Source organism: Anarhichas minor, unplaced genomic scaffold (assembly GCF_050575085.1).
Source record: "Anarhichas minor isolate MPS153535 unplaced genomic scaffold, ASM5057508v1 ptg000009l, whole genome shotgun sequence".
Taxonomy (NCBI): Eukaryota; Metazoa; Chordata; class Actinopteri; order Perciformes; family Anarhichadidae; genus Anarhichas; species Anarhichas minor.
In genome coordinates, this window is record NW_027466455.1 from 5,205,708 (window position 1) to 5,225,766 (window position 20,059).

The 20,059-nt window shown below is 41.8% G+C and overlaps 1 protein-coding gene across 1 annotated transcript in view; it reads right to left on the bottom strand.

Moving 5' to 3' along the window:
- Positions 1–1,459: 1,459 nt before the first annotated feature.
- ank2b (ankyrin 2b, neuronal) overlaps positions 1,460–20,059 on the bottom strand; it is a 78,865-nt gene continuing 60,265 nt past the window's right edge. The window contains exons 43-54 of the mRNA XM_076086871.1: positions 17,984–19,972; positions 17,344–17,421; positions 17,067–17,198; positions 16,799–16,948; positions 16,437–16,671; positions 15,842–15,908; positions 4,147–4,239; positions 3,472–3,555; positions 3,164–3,328; positions 2,667–2,855; positions 2,300–2,391; positions 1,460–1,670 (exon numbers count right to left, since the gene is read on the bottom strand). Of these exons, the coding sequence (XP_075942986.1) occupies positions 1,460–1,670; positions 2,300–2,391; positions 2,667–2,855; positions 3,164–3,328; positions 3,472–3,555; positions 4,147–4,239; positions 15,842–15,908; positions 16,437–16,671; positions 16,799–16,948; positions 17,067–17,198; positions 17,344–17,421; positions 17,984–19,972 (3,485 nt within the window). The remainder of the gene's footprint in view (positions 1,671–2,299; positions 2,392–2,666; positions 2,856–3,163; positions 3,329–3,471; positions 3,556–4,146; positions 4,240–15,841; positions 15,909–16,436; positions 16,672–16,798; positions 16,949–17,066; positions 17,199–17,343; positions 17,422–17,983; positions 19,973–20,059) is intronic.

Here is a 20,059-nt window from a genome sequence, read left to right on the forward strand (position 1 = left end):
GATTAAGATTATGATGAGAAAGCCTCATAATTTGCTGAAATAATTAAGCAGCCTAAATGTATTAGCGGGAAACTGTAAATGTGATAATTTAAGCTCACATCAAAGCATAGTTTCTGGCTGACACAGCGATTGATTTGCAGCATTACACATGTTCACAGAGAACTTTAGCTACCAGAAAATGTTAAATGTGGTAATTGATGAAAGACAACAGGCAGAAATGACAAGCTAGAATCTTCTAAACAAAGACTCTCATTCTCTCTTAAATGGGCCGTGATGCAGGATAAAAAAGGAAACTGTAAATTATGAAAACTGATGATGAGACACAAGATGTTTTATGACATTAAAGGGTGAAAATGAGAATTTTAGAAACTAAATTGCCCGTCCATAGAGTTCCATAAAGCAGACGCAGAGATATCCTGACTTTGAGTCTTCCCCCAAAACACTATGGCACAGAGAAGGAAGATATATCAGGCTTTGATACACACACAATAGCTGTTCGTAGGCCGATTCATTGTTGGTCTGGCTCTACATTTGGGATTTGTTGATAAGAAAAAAAACCTAACCAACTGGTTCCTTTAGAAGGCTTGATGGAGGACAGTTGCATGAGCATCGCTGCAGTATGAGGTGAGGAGAAGCAGCATGTGAAGGTGGAGGATGACACACGGACGACAGCGAGGGTAAGTGCTCGATCTGCATCAAAACATCCCTCATCTCTACTTTCTTTCTCAGTAGACACACTGTATATATACACACACACAGTGGCAGCTCTGTGACAGATAAATGTGAATGCACAACACACATTAGAAAGACAAAAACAAAAACAGACGCGTCGTGGGAAGACAAAAGGCGTGATCACACTGCCTTTGTAAACAGATCAGCAGGGTGTTGTTTGGCTGTATCAAGAGTCCATGGTGATGCGCACATTCACTCCTCCCAATTGATTCTCTCTGTAACATTAATCTCATCTGTACGGTGGCCATTCTCCAGCTGAATCGGTGCATGTACAGCAGGTTTAGGCGGGTGAATCTATTAAATGCTTTGAATTCCCGAGTCCAAGCATGACTTTCTTATCTCCTCTATGTACAAATGTTTCTTCAAGAAGAGACCTGTGCATGAGGCCAAACGTCCAAGATGCCCCCTTTTGACTTTGATCCACCTTTGGTGCTTCGTACCATCATCACACCACAGCAGCCAAAAATCATCATCCGACAACAATGAAGGGTTCCATCTTTGGTCACAAAAAGAGCAAATGAAACACAATGTGAAGGAAGGAAGGAAGAGTGTCACAGCACAAAAAGACTGTTCCATTTTTCAACAGAAAGAAGAAGAAAGAAAAAACTGAATCCAGTGATTGGTGAGGACAACAAGAGGGGGACCTGGGACATCTTGATCAGAGGAAGCGTACGTCACCAAAGGCTTCAGGGGAAGATGTAGAAGGAAGGTCAGTGGAAGCAGCAGCTCAGTCAAAGCTCTCCTCCTCCTCCTCCTCCTCCTCCTCCTCCTCCTGGTCGTCCTCACAGTAGCGTTGGAGCAGTTGGTGCAGGTGCTGCTGCAGTGCGTCGGGCTGCAGGGCGTCCGGGTTGTCATCCAGACGCTCCAGGTGCACGTGCTTCCCCTGGCCATCCCTCACCACAGTCCTCTTCTGGGTTCGCGACTTACGCATCTGGCTTCTGCAAGAACAAGATAGAAGAGTCACGCTACATCCACTGCCAATATTAAACGATATCATTAAATCAAATAAACATTACATTTTCCTTTCATGTACAATAAAAAACGAAGACAGATTTGATATAATCACATGCTCCCCCAGTGGCCTGTTTCCATGCTACAGTAACCTAAAAAGCATTTGAACTGAGTTTGTCATATTCAGAAGATGAAAGGAGACTTTTTACATGTGACCAGTTTACGTTTCCAATGTCTGCAAACAGGTACGTCAGAACTTCAACACAAATCACACAACCTTGTCTAAATTCAATACTTCAACCGTTTCAAAGTTTTGCTAGTTATCAGTTATGAAAAGATTGCATTTGCAAACTTTTTGATTGAGACATGATGAAGCAGCAACACCCAGATCTCAGCAAAAGGGCTGGTGAGTTAAATTAAAACTACAATAATACCCTGGTTGTAAAACATTGTCTTCTAATTGCCACTTACTCTGCCATGTACAAATCAAAATCAGAGTTTGGACTGTAACATTAGAGGGGAGAAGAAAGAGTGCAATCACGCCATGCGTCCAAGGTTAAGCTCTGCTAACTGTACACTGTGGTCAATTCTACACATTCCCATGCTGCTGTCCGACCTTTTAACCACAGAACCGTCGTCCTGCACAATCTCTTTCTCTACTACATGAGGCAGGAGCACTTTCCCAAAGCCTCCCGCATAACTCAATGCCTGGAGGGGAAAGAACGAGGGAGGAGAGACGGATCAGAAGGAGGATAGAGAAGAGACACTAGTAATCTGACATAAAGATCTGTAATTACTGACAAGATATCACAAAACATAGTAGCATCTAGTGAAAGCACTAGACTGTGATTTTGGTATCATGACCATCAACACCTCCACATTTTTGTATTTCCTCTCATGACCAGTAGATCATCTCCAAAACACATACAGCAGTACATGTTGTCAATCGTCTTTTCATAGAATTCATTTTTGGAAACACTGACCTTCTCAAAGTCCTGTCTGGCTGAGGGGAGGTCTGCAGCCAGTGAGGGGTCTCCCGTCTGCTTCTCCATCCTCTCGCCTCTCACAACCGTTTTCTTGACAACCTTGCTGACCTTTCGACCTTGCACTGGCTCCACCTCAAACTCTGATGCTGTGGCGGCTCCCAGGGCCAGGGGCTCCGAAAAGGTCAACTAGAGAGAACACGAGAAGATGTCAAACGACGGTTACGTACTATAGAATATACCGAGTACTTTTATGTTTTATCGAGTGTTTTTAGTCAGAAGTAGGTATTTTCAAACTTAATACAACTTTTGAATGCGGCAAAAGAACTCTCTTCATGACCAAAATATAAAAAATACTAGATGCAGGCTTACTAACACACTGACAAGGATTATTAGCAAAAAATGATTTTCATAAACTACACAGATTATGTTTAGGTCACATAATGGAAACCCAGTAATGCAGCCATGATTAAAGTGGTGCTGTAGATGACCCTAACCTCTTTTTGATCTCCCTCACTATGAATCACGGTTCTCTTCACCACCCTGGAGACAGTGTCTCCCTCCTCAATCTGCACTGTCTCCTGGCGTGAGCCCTCAATGGTCACTTCCTGTGTCTCCATGCCGTCTGCTGACACATATTTATGAATCACCTTCCGAGTGATCTGGTGGACGAAACAGGGAGGGAATCACTTTGCTGTAAAAACTGTAAACTGGTAAACATCTTTCATCATGCAGGCCAAGGAATAGCACTGTGATTATAAGTGTGAATGCTGGATATGCGGGACATCTTTGAATGAAAGCTTACTTTCTTAACGACCATGTTGCCATGCTCATCTGTGTACTTCTCCTCTGTGACAGTGTGTGGGGGGATATCTGGTAGGTTATCCGCCTGTAAAAAGACAAAGCACATACCATCAGTTCACATGTTAGTGCGCAGAGGGGAGGAACCAACACGTTATTTGCATCAGAGAAAGTATTTCAAACAACATGTGGTATAAAGCACCCGTACATGACTAACACCACCCGATCTAGTTTAAAGCCCCTATGGGTGTAACTTTGATGCAACTGTAGAATCATTCAAATCATTCTGATCATAGATTTGTTTTGTTTTTTGTAAAAAAAAAGATATATATATTTAAATTTGTCAAAAGTGGTTTCTCACATTGCTGCCTTCCAGTAGAAAATGACATAGACATGAAAAAATGTAAAACAAAAACGAAAGCAGCTGAGTGTGCAGACACAAATGAACAAAAACACCCTAAATGTCATTTAAAGGCCACTTTCCACAAATTGTACTTTTTGCATTGCAGAATGTAACGTTTGTGCCAAGCAAGTATGCGACATTCAGTATGATATAATTAACTGGTGAGTCAAGTATAAAAAAAACACCAACAAGCACTAAACCGCTGCTTCCCACAAACCCTGCACCACTCCACAGTGCACTGGGGCTGCACAGCTGCAGCAGCTGATGCTTGTTTACCTGAATGATAACTCTGCGTCGGACCACCCTGGTGGTCAGCACCTCCTCCTCTGAGCTATCAGAAGACAGCAACCCTATTTCCTCTGCTATCTCCTGGGAGAGTGCACACAACCAGCATGGGTCAATGTATCAGGTCTACACAGTGCTACAGCACACTGCTGCAGACAGCAGCTGTTCCTTCTTTTCTCTGAACCTCACTTTTTATGATTCCCTTGCCAAAAAGGTTCATGTACAGACAAATGGAATGAAAAAATGTATGGCTGTACACAATAGTGATGTGAGATGAAGAGAAGGCACAGTTATACAAAAGACATTCAAATTAAATAAACGTGCAAGGATGGGAACCAGTGCGCGAAATACAGGATGTCTCAGACCCCTTGAGATCTATCCCCCCAAAAAAATGTCCAATTTGGGGAAATGTCTCATTTAAATTGGGTGATAATTATTTCATCTTGATCTATGTTGTGAAGGTTTTTTGCATTTAAAAACAATAATAGATGATAAGCAGAACAGTGCCACAGAGAGTAAAAAGATCGCTGATGCCGCAGCTACTAACAAGGATACTGGTACCAGATATACTTCAGAAAACTACACTATAGGCCGGATAATACATTTAAACTTCGCAGTCCTGCTACTCCCTTCCATGTTTAGAGTCAAATGCACATAAACAATTCAATTTGCAAAATGATCTGAGTATAAACTTCACATCATGGTCTGAGCAGGTGGAGACACAACATTATCCATTGAAAACCTGAAGAGGTTGCCTCTCCAATCCACAGGCTGTTGTCCAACCCTATAGCTTTTGCCTGTACTGCCAAGCTTATAGTATATCTGATTGTGGGTCAGGTCACAAGTTGGAATTTATTTAGAGATAATTGAGGATAATGGATTGGTTCCAGCTCTCAGCTTTGTGGGTGCAGGCTGGGTTTGCACAACTCTGGACGGGAGGCAAAAAACCTCCCAGGAGGTAGACCCCTATGCAGTTAGCCAACATGACTATCCCAGTGTGCTACTTTTTGTGTTTACTTAGAGTCAGACAAGCGCTTGAAATTCCACATGTAAAAATAATTTGAAAAGCTGTAGGAGGCTTGTGCACCCATTGTTTGTTTTTTAATCCTTGTTATCCCAAATCTCTACAATGGACTTGGCAAGTGCAACGTTAGCATGACCCACAGAGTCACAACAATAACATTTATGGGAAATATGCCAGGTAACAATATACTGTTATTTTCCTTTCCGTTAAACTTTGAAGTATGTGTGGCTGAAGAACATCTACTCTAATTTTCAAATGGCACAGCAATGGACACTCTGATTGTCAAATGTATATTTTCGCACACTGATGGTAACAACAGCAAGCAGAAATCAAAGTATGCAAACAGGTGCAAGTGTGAACGCAGAATTATATATTATAAATGAAGTTCTGTTTAGCAGCTTGTAAATGTCACCAATGCTGACTTAAAAATTAGGAACTGCAAATACATCACACCACCAATGGCAACAGCTTTTTCACCTACTGATGACACAGCAAATCATCACATTGTTAATTTTTTGTTATTTCCTTGAAAGTGTAGGAACTCATGCACACAAAAGCACTCATCAGCCTCATTAAGGTTAAGTGCCAATTTGCGTAGTTTATCTTCTGAGTGCAGCACTCTGCTCATGCTCAACACCAACCCCTTACCCTTCCCAGGAAGTCATCATCATCGTAATACCCTGCCTGGTCTCTGGAAGGCAGCTCCTCACACAACGGGAGTTTGCCGTCTGTTTGACACTCCCGTGAACCATCCGAATCACAAGCAAATTCACTGAGACTTTCACTGCTAGAAGAGAAGCGCTTGTAATCTTCCACTTGGAGGAAAGGGTGAGCAGTGTACTGAGGGCTTCCTTTCAGGAAGCCACCATCAGAGCTACTCCCAGGCATTGGGGACGGGGGTTCAGAAATATGATAGGTAATCTCATGTTCCAGTTTCACTTCTTCTGGTTCAGAGAAGTCATAGAAGGCTTGTCTGCACTCGAAGAACTCCACATCTGAGTCAGAGTGCTGTGGAGATTCCAATCTTTTATTGAGTTCCGTTGGTACGACCTTTGGATCCTCTGATTCAAATTCAGAGAGGACTCTGTTAAAGTCTGGTAAAAATTCCAAGTCTTTAGAACTTTCAGACTCTCCTTTGGTGGTGGCATCAGTCACAATCTGAGCTGACATTGAGTCACTGAACACTGGAGACACTGGACTCAAATCATTCAAAGAGGCTTGGCTGCATTGAGAAACTCTCAGTGTTTGGTGTCCTGAAAATACGGCTTCATAATCTGGTGGTACCAAAAACCGAATTGACATGGGTGAAAAAAGCTCACTGGGCTGTGCTTTGTTACGGGAGAACTCCCACTCTGGGTGCCCTTGTGATAAGCCCAACTTTAAACATGATGTATTCTCAAATGCAGGTAGAATTGGAGTAACAGTTCTGTGGGTTGTGAATGAGTTTGGGTCATACACCTTAACGTCTGTTTGAAACTGTGTTTCCTCTGGTGTCTCAGCAGGAGCCTGCAAGGGAATATGATCTAAATAAGTTTAAAAAAATTAAAAATCTGTGTACATGTTAGTATGCACCATTAAAATGACCTCAACATTTCACCAGGTTAGCATCACTGTGCAATGATTATTTTCGATACAGCCAATATCTCATTTAAGTTTAGAACACTATTGTGAAGCCATGGCATGCCACTTTAAAAGGAGATCAGACAAATAGATAAGAACTGAAGGACATTTCGTACAAATTCCAGACGCATTTGATGCAACTGCACACCATTTTGTTATTAGTTCATCAAAGCAGTTATTTGCTTTATCCAAGTGACATGTTAATGAATTTGTCCAAAACAAAAGGGAGTATTTGCTTGCTTGTCATGCTCTCAGTCTTACCCTTCGTGAGACTGTCTTCTTCTTTAATTCTCCAGAACTGATGTGTAGGATCTTTGTCTCCTTTCTTTTTGCATCTTGAACTGGTGATGGTTTCACAAGAAAGTCTTTCTGGAAGTCTTCCTCACAAACCGTGGTTTGTAAAGTTGAGATACTTTCAGCTTCATATCCACGCTGCATCCTTTCATATGACAAAACTTCTGATTGCAGTCCTGTCATTTTTTGACAGTTAGGATTGACATTTGTCTCACTACTTTGAATTAATAATGATGACTCCGCCAATGGCCCTTTGTTAGGTAATAATGAAGACTGACCAGGTAATAAAGGTAATAAATAAGACGTCACATGACTCAAAAGTTCAGTACCTTCAGAACAAAAACCTAATTCCTCCTCTGACTCCACAGTTTGAGGGCTCAGTGGCCTTGGGCTATCATCAATCCAGCAATCAATAGGTAGAGCAACAAACTCAGAGTCTGATGACAGAGATACAGGTGAAGATGATCTATCAACATGGGTAGCATCCATAAAATAAGAAGACAATATTCTCATAAAATCAGGTACTGGTGAGTCAGGCAATAGGTGACTGAACTCATTGACAGATGAAATGGATTCACGTGAAGATGGTCTATCATTGTCTCTTGATGACGTGACCATAAGCTCGCACTCTGAATCTGAACCAATTGATTCAGGTGATGATGACCTATGTGTAGGCTTGTACTCCAATGATACTGTAAACTGAGGGATGGGAGAGTCTGGAGAAAGTGACCTGTTCTCATTGAACTCAGGCATTGATTCTGGAGATGATGCTCTTTTGTCAGTCATGGACAACCAGGATCCAAGCAACATTGGTCTGTATTCAGGCAGTGACTGAGACGACAAAGCCCTTCCTCTCTCATTCTCATACTCTGATGGTGCACATACTGGAGATGATGGCCTACATTCTGAAAACTGAGATTCCAAATTTCCGAATGCCACATAATCTATATCTGATGGTACATTTTCAGGCGAACATGATGCTGATCTCAGGAACGATACACATTCTGGCATTGCTATTGTAAATTCAGGTAAGGGGGAATCTGGGGAGAGTGGTCCAAAGTCACTGACTGATGTTACAGATTCTGGTGATGATGCTCTTGATTCTATCACCATGACTGAACTGGGGGATATGGGTCTAAAGTCTGTCAAGGATTCTGGTGAATAGCGTAGATCATCATCCTCTGTGTGAGATACTGATACTACCACCCAACCACCATCAGACTCAGTTTGTGCCTCAGGGACAGGTATTTTAAATGTATATTTAGCCTGTCTGTATGGAGCTGCCCCTGACAACACAATGTGTTCAATCACTGGTAGAGATGACTCTGAAACAGGTCCATCAGATATGACTTGTACACTTGAAGTGCAAAGATAGCCATCATCAGTTTTGGCTGTGTCTGTTGAAGTAAATTTATAGGTTTCCTCTAAAGGTGTTTTTTTGACATCATGCTCATTTTTATCTTTTACTTTAGTATCTTGATCATCATCTTGAACACTCCTCTCATGTTCTATTGTGTTGGCAATTAATTGCATAAAGCCTGTTTTACTGCTGAAAGTTTCTCCCTCGTACTGAGGATCATGTACTTGAGAAATTAGCTTCCACAGCTCTGCATCATGAATTAGATTATATTTAGCTAAGATTACCGCTGATTCCTCAGGTAAGGTAGGTGCCATTGTTGTTGATAAAACAGTGCTATTGATGGTTGCTTCATTGCCAGTTGGAACTTTTAATTCAGGTATTGATGATTTGGTTGGCAAGAGTAATTCTTCCTTATCTGATTCAAAAGACTTTTGTGATGACCTTTCATCTGCACCAAACAGGTCTAAAGATTGTGACAAATCATCTGAACCTGAAAATTCAGTGGGTGATATATCTCTCACAGTCATTATATTTTCTACAAATGTCTTTGTAAAATCAGGTATTGGCGATTCAGATGGCAGGGGTTTACATTCATCATCTGATCTCTCTGAATGAGGTGATAGTGGTCTCATGTCAGTGACTTCTGTGTCGTATGAAGTCAAAGTATAGTCTACATCTGACAATATTGAATCTCGGAAAGAACGCCTGGTGTGTGTTACTTCTGCTGTAGTCTTAAGAACATTTTGTGTAAACCAAGGAAGGGGTGAGTCTGGAGACAACCTCTTGTGTTCATCAAGTGATTGAGTAGATTCTGGAGACACTGATCGTATGTTTCCAAGTAACGTCAATGCCACACAAGACAAGGGTTTGTATTCTGGTATGGCTTCAACCGATTGTGGCCTCTCTTGTATTTCTGATCCTACCGATTTGGGAGAATTTGGTCTATCATCTACACCATAAGTCAAAGACATTAATAACTCACTCAAAGCATACTCAATATCTGATTCAGAGGATTCAGGGGAGGGTGATCTACAGCCAGCAATCCCAATAACACGGTCAGGCACTACTGGCCTGTATTCAGGTATGGGTGAGTCTGGTGGCAGAGCCTGGTATTCATCTCCAGATGATCCTGAGCCAGGTGAAGAGGGTCTGATGTCATAAATGAATGATTCAATGCTTAAAACAATGTATTCCACATCTGAACAGGTTGATTCAGGGGATGCTGACTTATGTCCATAAATATGTGATATGGCAGACTCTTGTAGTGCCTGTGTAAATTCAGGAATGGGTGAGTCTGGCGAAAGAGGTCTAAATTCATCGTTTAGCAAAGCCTGACTGAAGTCAGGTACAGGGGAATCAGGTGAAAGTCTTCTGTATTTACTCAGAGATGCCAAGGACTCAGGAGAAGATCGATCTTCCAGGACAATTGGGAAATATGACTCAATTTCCTCATCAAAGTCGGACAACACTGATTCAGGTGAACAAGACCTTAACTCCATATGTGATATGGCAGACTCTTGTAGTGCCTGTGTAAATTCAGGAATGGGTGAGTCTGGCGAAAGAGGTCTAAATTCATCGTTGGATGCCCTTGAACCAGGAGATGTGGCTCTGTCCTCGAAAAGCCAAGGGATACTCAAATCTGTTTCTAAATCCTCATCTGAATATACTGATTCAAGTGAAGTGGCTCTATATCTTCCTCCTAACACAGTGGGTACACTCATGGTGTACTGAGGTAGGGGAGAGTCAGGAGACAAACATCTAAGATCAGAGTCAGACACCCCTGATTGACAGGATTCTGCTCTGTTCTCAAAATCAAACATCTGTGAAATCAAAGGACAATATTCGAGTTCTGAAGACTCTGATTCAGGTGACCATGACCTGTAAGCATTGAACTCAGGATCAGTCTTTAGCAAAGCCTGACTGAAGTCAGGTACAGGGGAATCAGGTGAAAGTCTTCTGTATTTACTCAGAGATGCCAAGGACTCAGGAGAAGATCGATCTTCCAGGACAATTGGGAAATATGACTCAATTTCCTCATCAAAGTCGGACAACACTGATTCAGGTGAACAAGACCTTAACTCCATATGTGATATGGCAGACTCTTGTAGTGCCTGTGTAAATTCAGGAATGGGTGAGTCTGGCGAAAGAGGTCTAAATTCATCGTTGGATGCCCTTGAACCAGGAGATGTGGCTCTGTCCTCAAAAAGCCAAGGGATACTCAAATCTGTTTCTAAATCCTCATCTGAATATACTGATTCAAGTGAAGTGGCTCTATATCTTCCTCCTAACACAGTGGGTACACTCATGGTGTACTGAGGTAGGGGAGAGTCAGGAGACAAACATGTAAGATCAGAGTCAGACACCCCTGATTGACAGGATTCTGCTCTGTTCTCAAAATCAAACATCTGTGAAATCAAAGGACAATATTCGAGTTCTGAAGACTCTGATTCAGGTGACCATGACCTGTAAGCATTGAACTCAGGATCAGTCTTTAGCAAAGCCTGACTGAAGTCAGGTACAGGGGAATCAGGTGAAAGTCTTCTGTATTTACTCAGAGATGCCAAGGACTCAGGAGAAGATCGATCTTCCAGGACAATTGGGAAAGATGACTCAATTTCCTCATCAAAGTCGGACAACACTGATTCAGGTGAACAAGACCGTAACTCCATATGTGATATGGCGGACTCTTGTAGTGCCTGTGTAAATTCAGGAATGGGTGAGTCTGGCGAAAGAGCTGTGTATTCATTCAGAGAGCCAGTTGTTTCAGGAGAGGATGATCTGAAATTTGACATTAACATCAGTGAGAAAGGCCTATACTCTGATTCAGAATCAGGTGTCAGAAGTCTCTCCTTTAGCTCTAGTTCTAATGACTCTGGAGACTCTGGTCTAGCTTCAGTACCAGGTGGGGAATTACATAAAGGTCCATACTCAACATCTGATGTATCTAATTCAGGGGATGCTGACCTAAACCCACCAAACAACGGAAAACATTTGACTCTTGCCATGAATTGAGGTACAGGTGAATCCGGAGACAGGGCCCGTCGCTCTTCTGATTTAGGAGATGATGACCTCGACTCAGTAATTAAAGCAGCATCAAATTGCTCAAGTTCTGTATCTGACATAGGTTTGGAAAACGCTACCCTGGGATTTTCCAGTGGAGATTGAAAAAGCGAGAAAGAAGGTTGGGGAATTAGTGAATCTGGACACAAAGGTCTATACTCATCTACAGAGTTCCCTGTCTCCTGCAAATCAGGCCTCAGCACACTCAGTAACTTCAGGCCCTTGGGGGAGGAAGATCTATATTCTGCCCCAAGACCAAGTGACATTGCCCTACCTGTCTCTCCTGCATGTGAATCAAGGGGAATGCATTCTTTACTTGTCTCCTCATATTCAAACACTCTACTTACAAAGGCTTCTCCTACATAATGTGGGTCATGTAGTTGACATATCAGCTGGTTTGGTCTAATTGTTGCACCAGTCTTTTCCGATTGCTTTTCTTCAAGCATGGAAACAGCTGATTCAGTTATCAGTGCCCCAGGTGATAAAGGCCTGTAGTCTGACACTGGGCTCTCTTCTTTCTCAATCTTTGTTTGCATTGTTTGTAGAACATCTGCATCAGAGGAATCTGCGATGTCCAATTTCCCACCACCCTCTAACTCTCCCTCTTTCACACCTGAATCATCCAGGACATACTCAATTTTTGTTCCAGCATACTCAAATACACCGGTTTTACTGCAAAAAGTCTCCCCAACCAAGTGAGGATCATGTATTTGAGAATTAAGTTTCCAAAGTTCAGCATCATAAACAAGTCTATATACTGGTACCCTTATTGCTTTAAGAGGTACAATTTGACTACTACCACCCAATGGTCTCCCTGTGGTCTCCAATACTTGTGATTCCGGTGAGTCAGATCTCTGCTCGCAAATACTTGATTGTGTATATTCGACTTCAGAAACCACAGACTCAGGAGAGGATGATCTATGACCAATGACTGGAACTGATTCAGTCAGACCTGTTTTGAATTCTGGTATTGGCAAGTCACTTCTATAGTCATCTCCATAAACTGAATCAGGTGAGGATGGTCTAATTTCAGGGCACAGTTGTGACAGATACATAGCCCCATATTCTAAATTTGAACCAACTAAAAAAGGTGACGAGGATACTGCCATTGTGGCCCCAGCAACAAATTCTGGTAAACCCTGTCCAAACACAGGAATGGGTGACTCAGGTGATAGTGCCCTGTATATGTTAACAGATGTTACTGAATCAGTAGATGCTGGTCTGTCCTCGATAAGAAATGAAATGTTTAAATCAGTCTCCAGATCCAGATCTGACCATACTGACTCTGTTGACATTGATCTGTGATAAACTTGGGATGATCCAGAGAAAGAGGAAAAGTACATAGGTATAGGGGAATCTGGCATTAAAGCTTGCTGACTATTCACAGATCTCCCTGAGTGGGAGGAATCTGGTCTAAGTGTATCCAGCGATTGCGGTGTCATGGGTCTATATTGTGCTTCAGAATCAAATGAAAGTGATCTTTGGTAATTTTGGGATTGCAAACCAGCAGCTTTATATTCAGCTGTTGCATCTGACCTTGTCTGATAAGACTCTGTTCTTGTTTCAGCAAACTGAAGCATTCCTGGTTTATTCACTCCTACATACTGTGGGTCAAGCATTTGAGCGATGAGCTTCCGCAGTTCTGCACCATATGCTAAACTGTACACTGGCACTGGATATTCATTTAAGGATAAAGGTATATGATGCTGAGGTGTAGAAACTAATTCTCGTTGAAACTGCTGATCTTCAAGGGAATTTTTAGTCAATGCCAATGAGAATGGTAGATCATCAGATGCAGTTTCTGGAGGTGATAGAGTTTTAACAGATCCTTGTGGGGGTACATATGTAACCATAAACTCAGGTGATTCTTTTAGATAATTTGTATCATTCTGCACAGGTTCATTATCAGTTTTGACTGATTTCTTAGATTTTTTCTTTCTAGCAGACTTTGTCTTTCCAGTTAAAGGATTGTAAATTTCCTGCTTTGAATTTCCCTCATCAAACAACTCATGAGATAATTTTTCTGTAATTTTAGTTGACAAGACTTCAACTCCCGCTGGTGGCGTGACAATGATTTGGTTAGACTGACTGCCTTCAAGTACAACTGTTTGTATCTTGGGACCTTCATTTTCATTATGTTTCATAGGATTGTGCTCAGATTGTGACAAAATATTGATTGAACATTTTTCTTGAGTTTTGGATTTTTCTAGATCAATGGTAATGCTTGTTTTAGTTTTAAACTGCTTTTCAGCACATGCCTCTTCCACAACAATCGCAGGTTGTATCAGTTCAAGTGTCATGTCTTCCTCAAGAGGCAGGCCAGTTACAAGATTAGACCCATAATCACTTACAGAACTACTTAAACAAGGAGATAAAGCCCTATTCTCAAAAGATGATAGCAATGGCATGGCCTTATACTCTGTATCTGACAAAACAGAGTCTGGTGATAATAAATGATAATTTTTAGTAACAGCATGATGCACAGACAGCGTAAATTGTGGTATGGGACAATCTGGGGAGAGACACTCATTGAATGTCTCTGATTCAAGAGAGGATGCTCTAATGTCTAAAATTGTTGACTGTGGAGTCAAAAATCTGTTGCCAGGTACTGACTCTGGTGAAAGTGGTCTTCCCTCAATATCAGACATAGATAAGATGACCCAATCATCATCATCCTTAGATACTGTTTCCACTGGTGTTGGTGATTTTTTCTGTGTATCAGATACCAATGGTTCAGTATATTTTCTTCTATGATCAGCTATCTCTACAAATTCAATTGATTCAGGGGAGGGTGACCTATGACTGACAACAGGTAAAACAGATTCAGATTCATCTCCAGCAGCTGCAGCTGCAGCAGGTGATGAAGCTCTATCGCTGCCTAGTGATACTTGCCTTCCAAATGGTCTTTTGTTTGAAACCATTGGTGTCAAAGGCCTTTCCTCTGCTTCTGATGTTAAGCGCATATAAGTATTTGGCTCACTCAGTAATGGTTGCACTGGGGCAGAAGCCCCAACATCATCACTTTCCCATGGAAAAATAGGCGGCGGTAGGGGAGGCAAAGGCCTAAACTGAGGTATTGGAGAATCGTGTGCAAGAACAATCAGCTCATTTAGTGACGATGCTGATTCAGGTGATGTGGCCCTACTCTCTGTCAGTAATATTTCTGCATCAGTCACACATTCAGGTGAAGATGATCTATCATAAACTAAGCTATAAAGTTCACAAATGGTCTCATATGTGGATTCTGGTAAACAGGATCTGGATGCTTTGATCTCAGGTGTAGACTCTACAGAGACCACAAACTCATTTTCATTCCGTCTGAATGACAGTGTTTTCTCAAAGCTGTATTCTGCTCCTGGTATACCTGGCATAGCATTATCTACTGAATGAACATCTAGCTGTTCAAAATTTGAGTCATGTGACACCTGAATGAAGCCAGTTGAGCTTAAGAGCTCTGGTTTTTGAGACATTAAACCTGGAGTGGTACAACTGACATCAGAGGGACCTGCTAATGCCTGAGTGGCAGTGTCGATTTGATTCATGCCATTATGGGATTTGACATTAAGGTCACTTGAAATTGAGACATGGGAAACATCAATCTCAATCAAAGAGTTTGAAACATTTTCATCAATATTTATGTGTCTAGCAGCTCCATCAACCTCATCTTTCCTGAGTCCAGCCTGAATTGCGTCTTCAGAGGATGCATCCATAGGCGCCACGGACAAATCCTCATTATCTGAATCCATCAACTCAAAATCATATCCATACAAGACTTTATAGAGTCGATTTGAAACTTCATCCATGTGTTTTCTGGCCATTTGTTTGGTCAGCATGGATTCTGTCATAGCATTAGTGGAACCAGACGAAGGCACAGAAGTAGGCTGAGTAGGCAGTTGTTCACTTGTAGGTTGTTTTGTTAAGCAAATTTTTTCAGGGACCTCATCGGTTTCCGTAAGCTCCATAGACAGTTTCCTGAAGTCTTGCTCAGCTTGATCACACTCAATCAAGCTATCCCCAAAGTCGGTCATAGACAATGGTCGACTCTTGCATACACCTGTTCGAGAACTATTAGATGACTCTCGCCATGGTGACAAATAATCAGCATTGTATTCAGAATTGGTGGTTTGTAGACACTCCAAGCTCCACTCTTCTCCCCCCTCTGCCCCCCCATATCCAGCACCCCCCTCATCATCACATGGTTCAATAGTGGGGTAAGGCGGTGGGATAATCTGGGTGCCTAACATGGGTCCCCCTTTGAACACAGGGTCTATCACATGGGATCGGAGGTTGTAGGGAGAGGTGAGGTACAATGTGAAGAAAGGACTTACTTGTTTAATACTGCCTGTGCTCCTGTCACAGGTGTCTGTCAATTCCTCATATACTCTATGTGATGAGCTGTGAAAAAAATGCATATTCAGTCACAGGATAGCTGATGAATTGATAAATAAATAAAAGCTGATAAGTCTTACATCTTCTCAGTATTCTTTGTCATAATGTATAAATACATATTCCACCAAATATCAACTTAAATCACATAAAGTCCAATTGAATCTAAAAAGTCGTCTCTTTTTTCAAATGATTATGAATAATTTTTATTGAAAGGAAGAAAAAAGGTCTTTCAAGAAAAATCAGAAATGCTTCTTTTGAGTAATAATCACACCAAAAAGTATCTAAACTGACCAATGTTGACATTTGCATGTAGGTTTTTGAGCTGCAGTATGTGTTACAGTGGATTAACTAATTAACTATTGCTTGCAAAATAAAGTCAGCAGTGGTACATTTCTCTCTGGATGTTTGTTTTGTAGGTCATTCAGCAATCTGAGGTAAAGTGCAACCTGTATCCATGCTTGTAGATACATAAAAAGACAGACAGAAAGCGACTGTAGCTATGGTCACATGAATTGAACTGTCCATGTAACTTACTATGGTGTTTCCATCTCTTTTTGTAGTTTCTCTTTCTGGGCATTTCTAAGAAGGCCAGTTGCTTTGAAATCTGTTTCTGGTCGTCCAATTGTCTCGTGAAGGGATGACAAACTGGAGGACAGGTCCTCTGCCGACACCATGGGTACCTCTAGTCCCGAACCTGGAGTCCTATGTGCAGTCTCTGTACGCCTGCCTGGCCTGGGGCTGTCAATGTCTTCATGAAGGGCAGAGAAACCTGACAAAGGATACAGTGCAGGCATGCAGAAAGAGTTGATATAACTGTTTGGTAAAAAAGAAATTCTACATAGACTAAATTACAACCTCATCATCAGTCTGCTTCAAGTTAACATTGGCTTGTGTACCTTCACTATGATCCAATGCTATGGTCCGCTCAATTTCTGCATATGTATGTGATGATGTCTCCTCCTGAGTGGACTTGATTATCTTAATTTCAATGAGGTGAACTATGTCCATTCGGTTGATCTTAGTCAGTCTTTTGATCAGTGTTGCTTCTGTTGAAACAGAAAACAGACTTCAAAGTTCCATTTTAAATGTTAATAAGAGCTTCTATTTTGTTCTTGTTTAAAAAACAACAGTTATTAGAAATATTTACCCAAACTTTTCACTAACCTGTGGAATGCTTTTCCTCCCTCTCAGCCCAGACTTTCAAAAGGGCATGGCTTTGGTCTTGCAGTGAGTTCGGGTTTTCAATCCTTATCAGGTTGATCCTCTCCTCACTGAAGTCCAGTTCTCGTGCTAATTCTGACGACAAAAAGAAGATATCATTATTATTCTTATGATTACAATTTTTAAGTTGTGTTTCTTTTGGGCCTGCAAAAAATTCACTAATACTGTATATCTGATGTATGTTTGATAGCTTGATCACTGCTACTAAGGTGGGACTCACCAGTCCAGCTGAAGCCCAGGTGGTCGGCTATAATGGCCAACCGTTGCTCTTTTCTCTCTGCCTCATCCTGTGGATCTACTGCAAAAACCACCAGACAGCCATGAGCGGTCAGAGCCGCAAGATATACCAAATCAAGTCACATTCACAAATGGTATTCGAAAAAATCTTCACTGGCTTTCTTGATCTTGTGGTACTGACAGTTTGTTTTGTTAATTCATGATATCAAATTAAAGAATTGTAACCTTGATCAAATACATAATATGCCTGTAAAGAATGGTTGTGATAGATCTTAGTGGGACTATGATTAAGAAACATACATTTCAATCATTAGAAAATAAATGACATTACATATGATTGTTTAAATAATGAATTACTCTTTAATGTTTAAAAAAGTTTTAGTTACTATGTTGTTTTCACAAGTTCCATAAAGCCTTTAAGTCAATCTTGAGATTTTCAGCACACATAGAGGGAAAGACAGACGTCACAACGCACACAAACACAGCTCAAAAGACACAGCCACATGTATTCTTCAACTACAATGGGACTTAACTACAAAAGACAGAGAGGCAGCTCCTTTACAGCTACAGTGTACTAATGAGGCACAAGAGATAGAGAATAGCCCCTTAAACTGGGGGGATACCTTGACTTTGGACTTTATCATCTGGGATTCGCTGCATCTGTGTCTCAACAGGGTTGTCCCACAGTGGTCTAATGGGAAAGACGTCTCCTGAGGGCAGGAACTGCATCTCAGGGAAAGTTTCTCTTTCTATGATTGATGGATCAATGACACTGCTCTCATCATCTGAGTTGACGGCTGCAACCTTTTGTTCTTTCTCTGTCTCTGCCTGTGCCAATCTTGCCACAAGTTTTGCTGCTTCATCGCTTATCTCTTCAAAGAACTCAATGGACTGTTTGTTTGGCTCACTTTTCTCTTTAGTGAGTGTTGATGAATGACCACTTTTACCTCTGACTGGCAATCTGGACTGGAAGCCTTTAGATTTTGCTGACTCAGAACTCAATGGGCGACCTTTTTCTTTTTTAGCAGATGACCTGGTAGAGTCACCCTCACAGAAGCTCTTGGCTTTGGAAGATGGTGTCTTGGTTTTGATATCAGAGGGACCTGTGTCTGTCTCAGATTTTCTTCTTGAATCCTTTTTCACAGGTACCTTAAGCTTTTTGTCTTGGGTAGATCCAGCATGTTTGACAATAGAATCAGGCTTGGGAGCCTTAATGGGAATTCTTGATTTAGATTCAGAAATGAAGGAGGCCTCTTTTTTAAGAGTGGTTGAAGAGGAAGTTGCATGAGATTGAGAGGGAATTGTGGATTTGCCCCGACCTTGTTGAGCAGACTTAGCTTGTGTTTTGACTGGAGTCTTTTTAACACTCATGGGAGCACTTTGTTTTGACTTGACTGTTGATTTGGGCGCTTCTATCACTGACTCTGGTTCTTCTGGAGATGAATCAGAGGACTCTTGGCCCTGCTCAGAGTAAACTGATCTAGTGACTGTAGTTTCGGCTGTCTGTACAGTTGTAATCATTTGGTCAGGGGCATTTTTGTCTAAATCTTCGTTCACATTTTTGTCTCGACCTTCAGGGGACGTCTGATCTTGCTTTGTAGATTTGGCTGAAGCGGAAATGCCCATTTTAGGGATTTTAGATTTGGAGGCATCAGCTTTAGAGGTTTGCTGATCACCTTCGGGTGGGGACTGAAGCTGATAATCAGTTGCTTCTTTTGCTTCTTTTGTCTCAGTCTCCTCAGTCTTAACCTCTAGTGTTAGATTGAGGCCAACTTCAGGTTCTGCTGCTGATCTCCTACTTTCTTCTAAGAGAGGCTCATCTAAAGGCTGTTCACCTATCTGGAAAAAGGCAAATCCACCCCCCTCTTCCTCATAGCTCCTCTTAGTCATGTCAATAGCACCACTTCGGGTCATCTCAAAAAGCTTCCCTTCTTGGAATAGAAAAGGGTTGGGCTCACTGGTAGGAGTGCTCTCTTCTGTTGGTGTTCTACCAGGTGTTGTGTCCGGAGTTGCTTGCAGAGACTGACGGTCCACCACCAGATTCAGTATCTTCTGTTCCTCCTCTTTTACACGAGCTGCAAAAGCGGCATCATCCTCCCGCATGGCAGACCATGAATCAGTTTCTACCCTTGCAGTGACACCTTTTGACTCAGTTCTGGGAGGCTCCAGTATCTCATCCTCCTCCTCTGTGTCATCATATATACAGACCTCCGGTTTAAACATTTCCTTTGTTTGACCCGTGGCAACAGCTGCACTGCATCCAGCCTCCGCTGCTCTTGGAGGCTCCTTTTTATCTCCTTTTACCTCATCTGTTACATTGCTACCTTGTTTTAGCCTAACACTTAACTCTTGACCATCCTTATCATCTCCTTTGTTGTCTTTTGACTTCCTTAAACTCTCCTCCTTTTGCTCATCAGTCCTGTTTTCAGTGTATGGTGTTACCAGAGCCTTTTTGGCAGTACTGTCTTCATCAACTTTTACAGATGGTGGGACTCTTTGTTCCTGTGCAGTTTCCAGCTGGGCTGAGACAGAGTGAGGCCCCTCTGAACTGACAGTGGCTGTTCTTGTTGTGCTCTTGACCTCTTTGCTGTGGGGTCCATCATGCAAACCTGCTGAAAAAGGAGAGGGAGGTTGTACTTTAATATGGGGATCAACAAAAAGAGCTAACTCTGAATCTTCAGTGGGTCTATTGAGCCCAC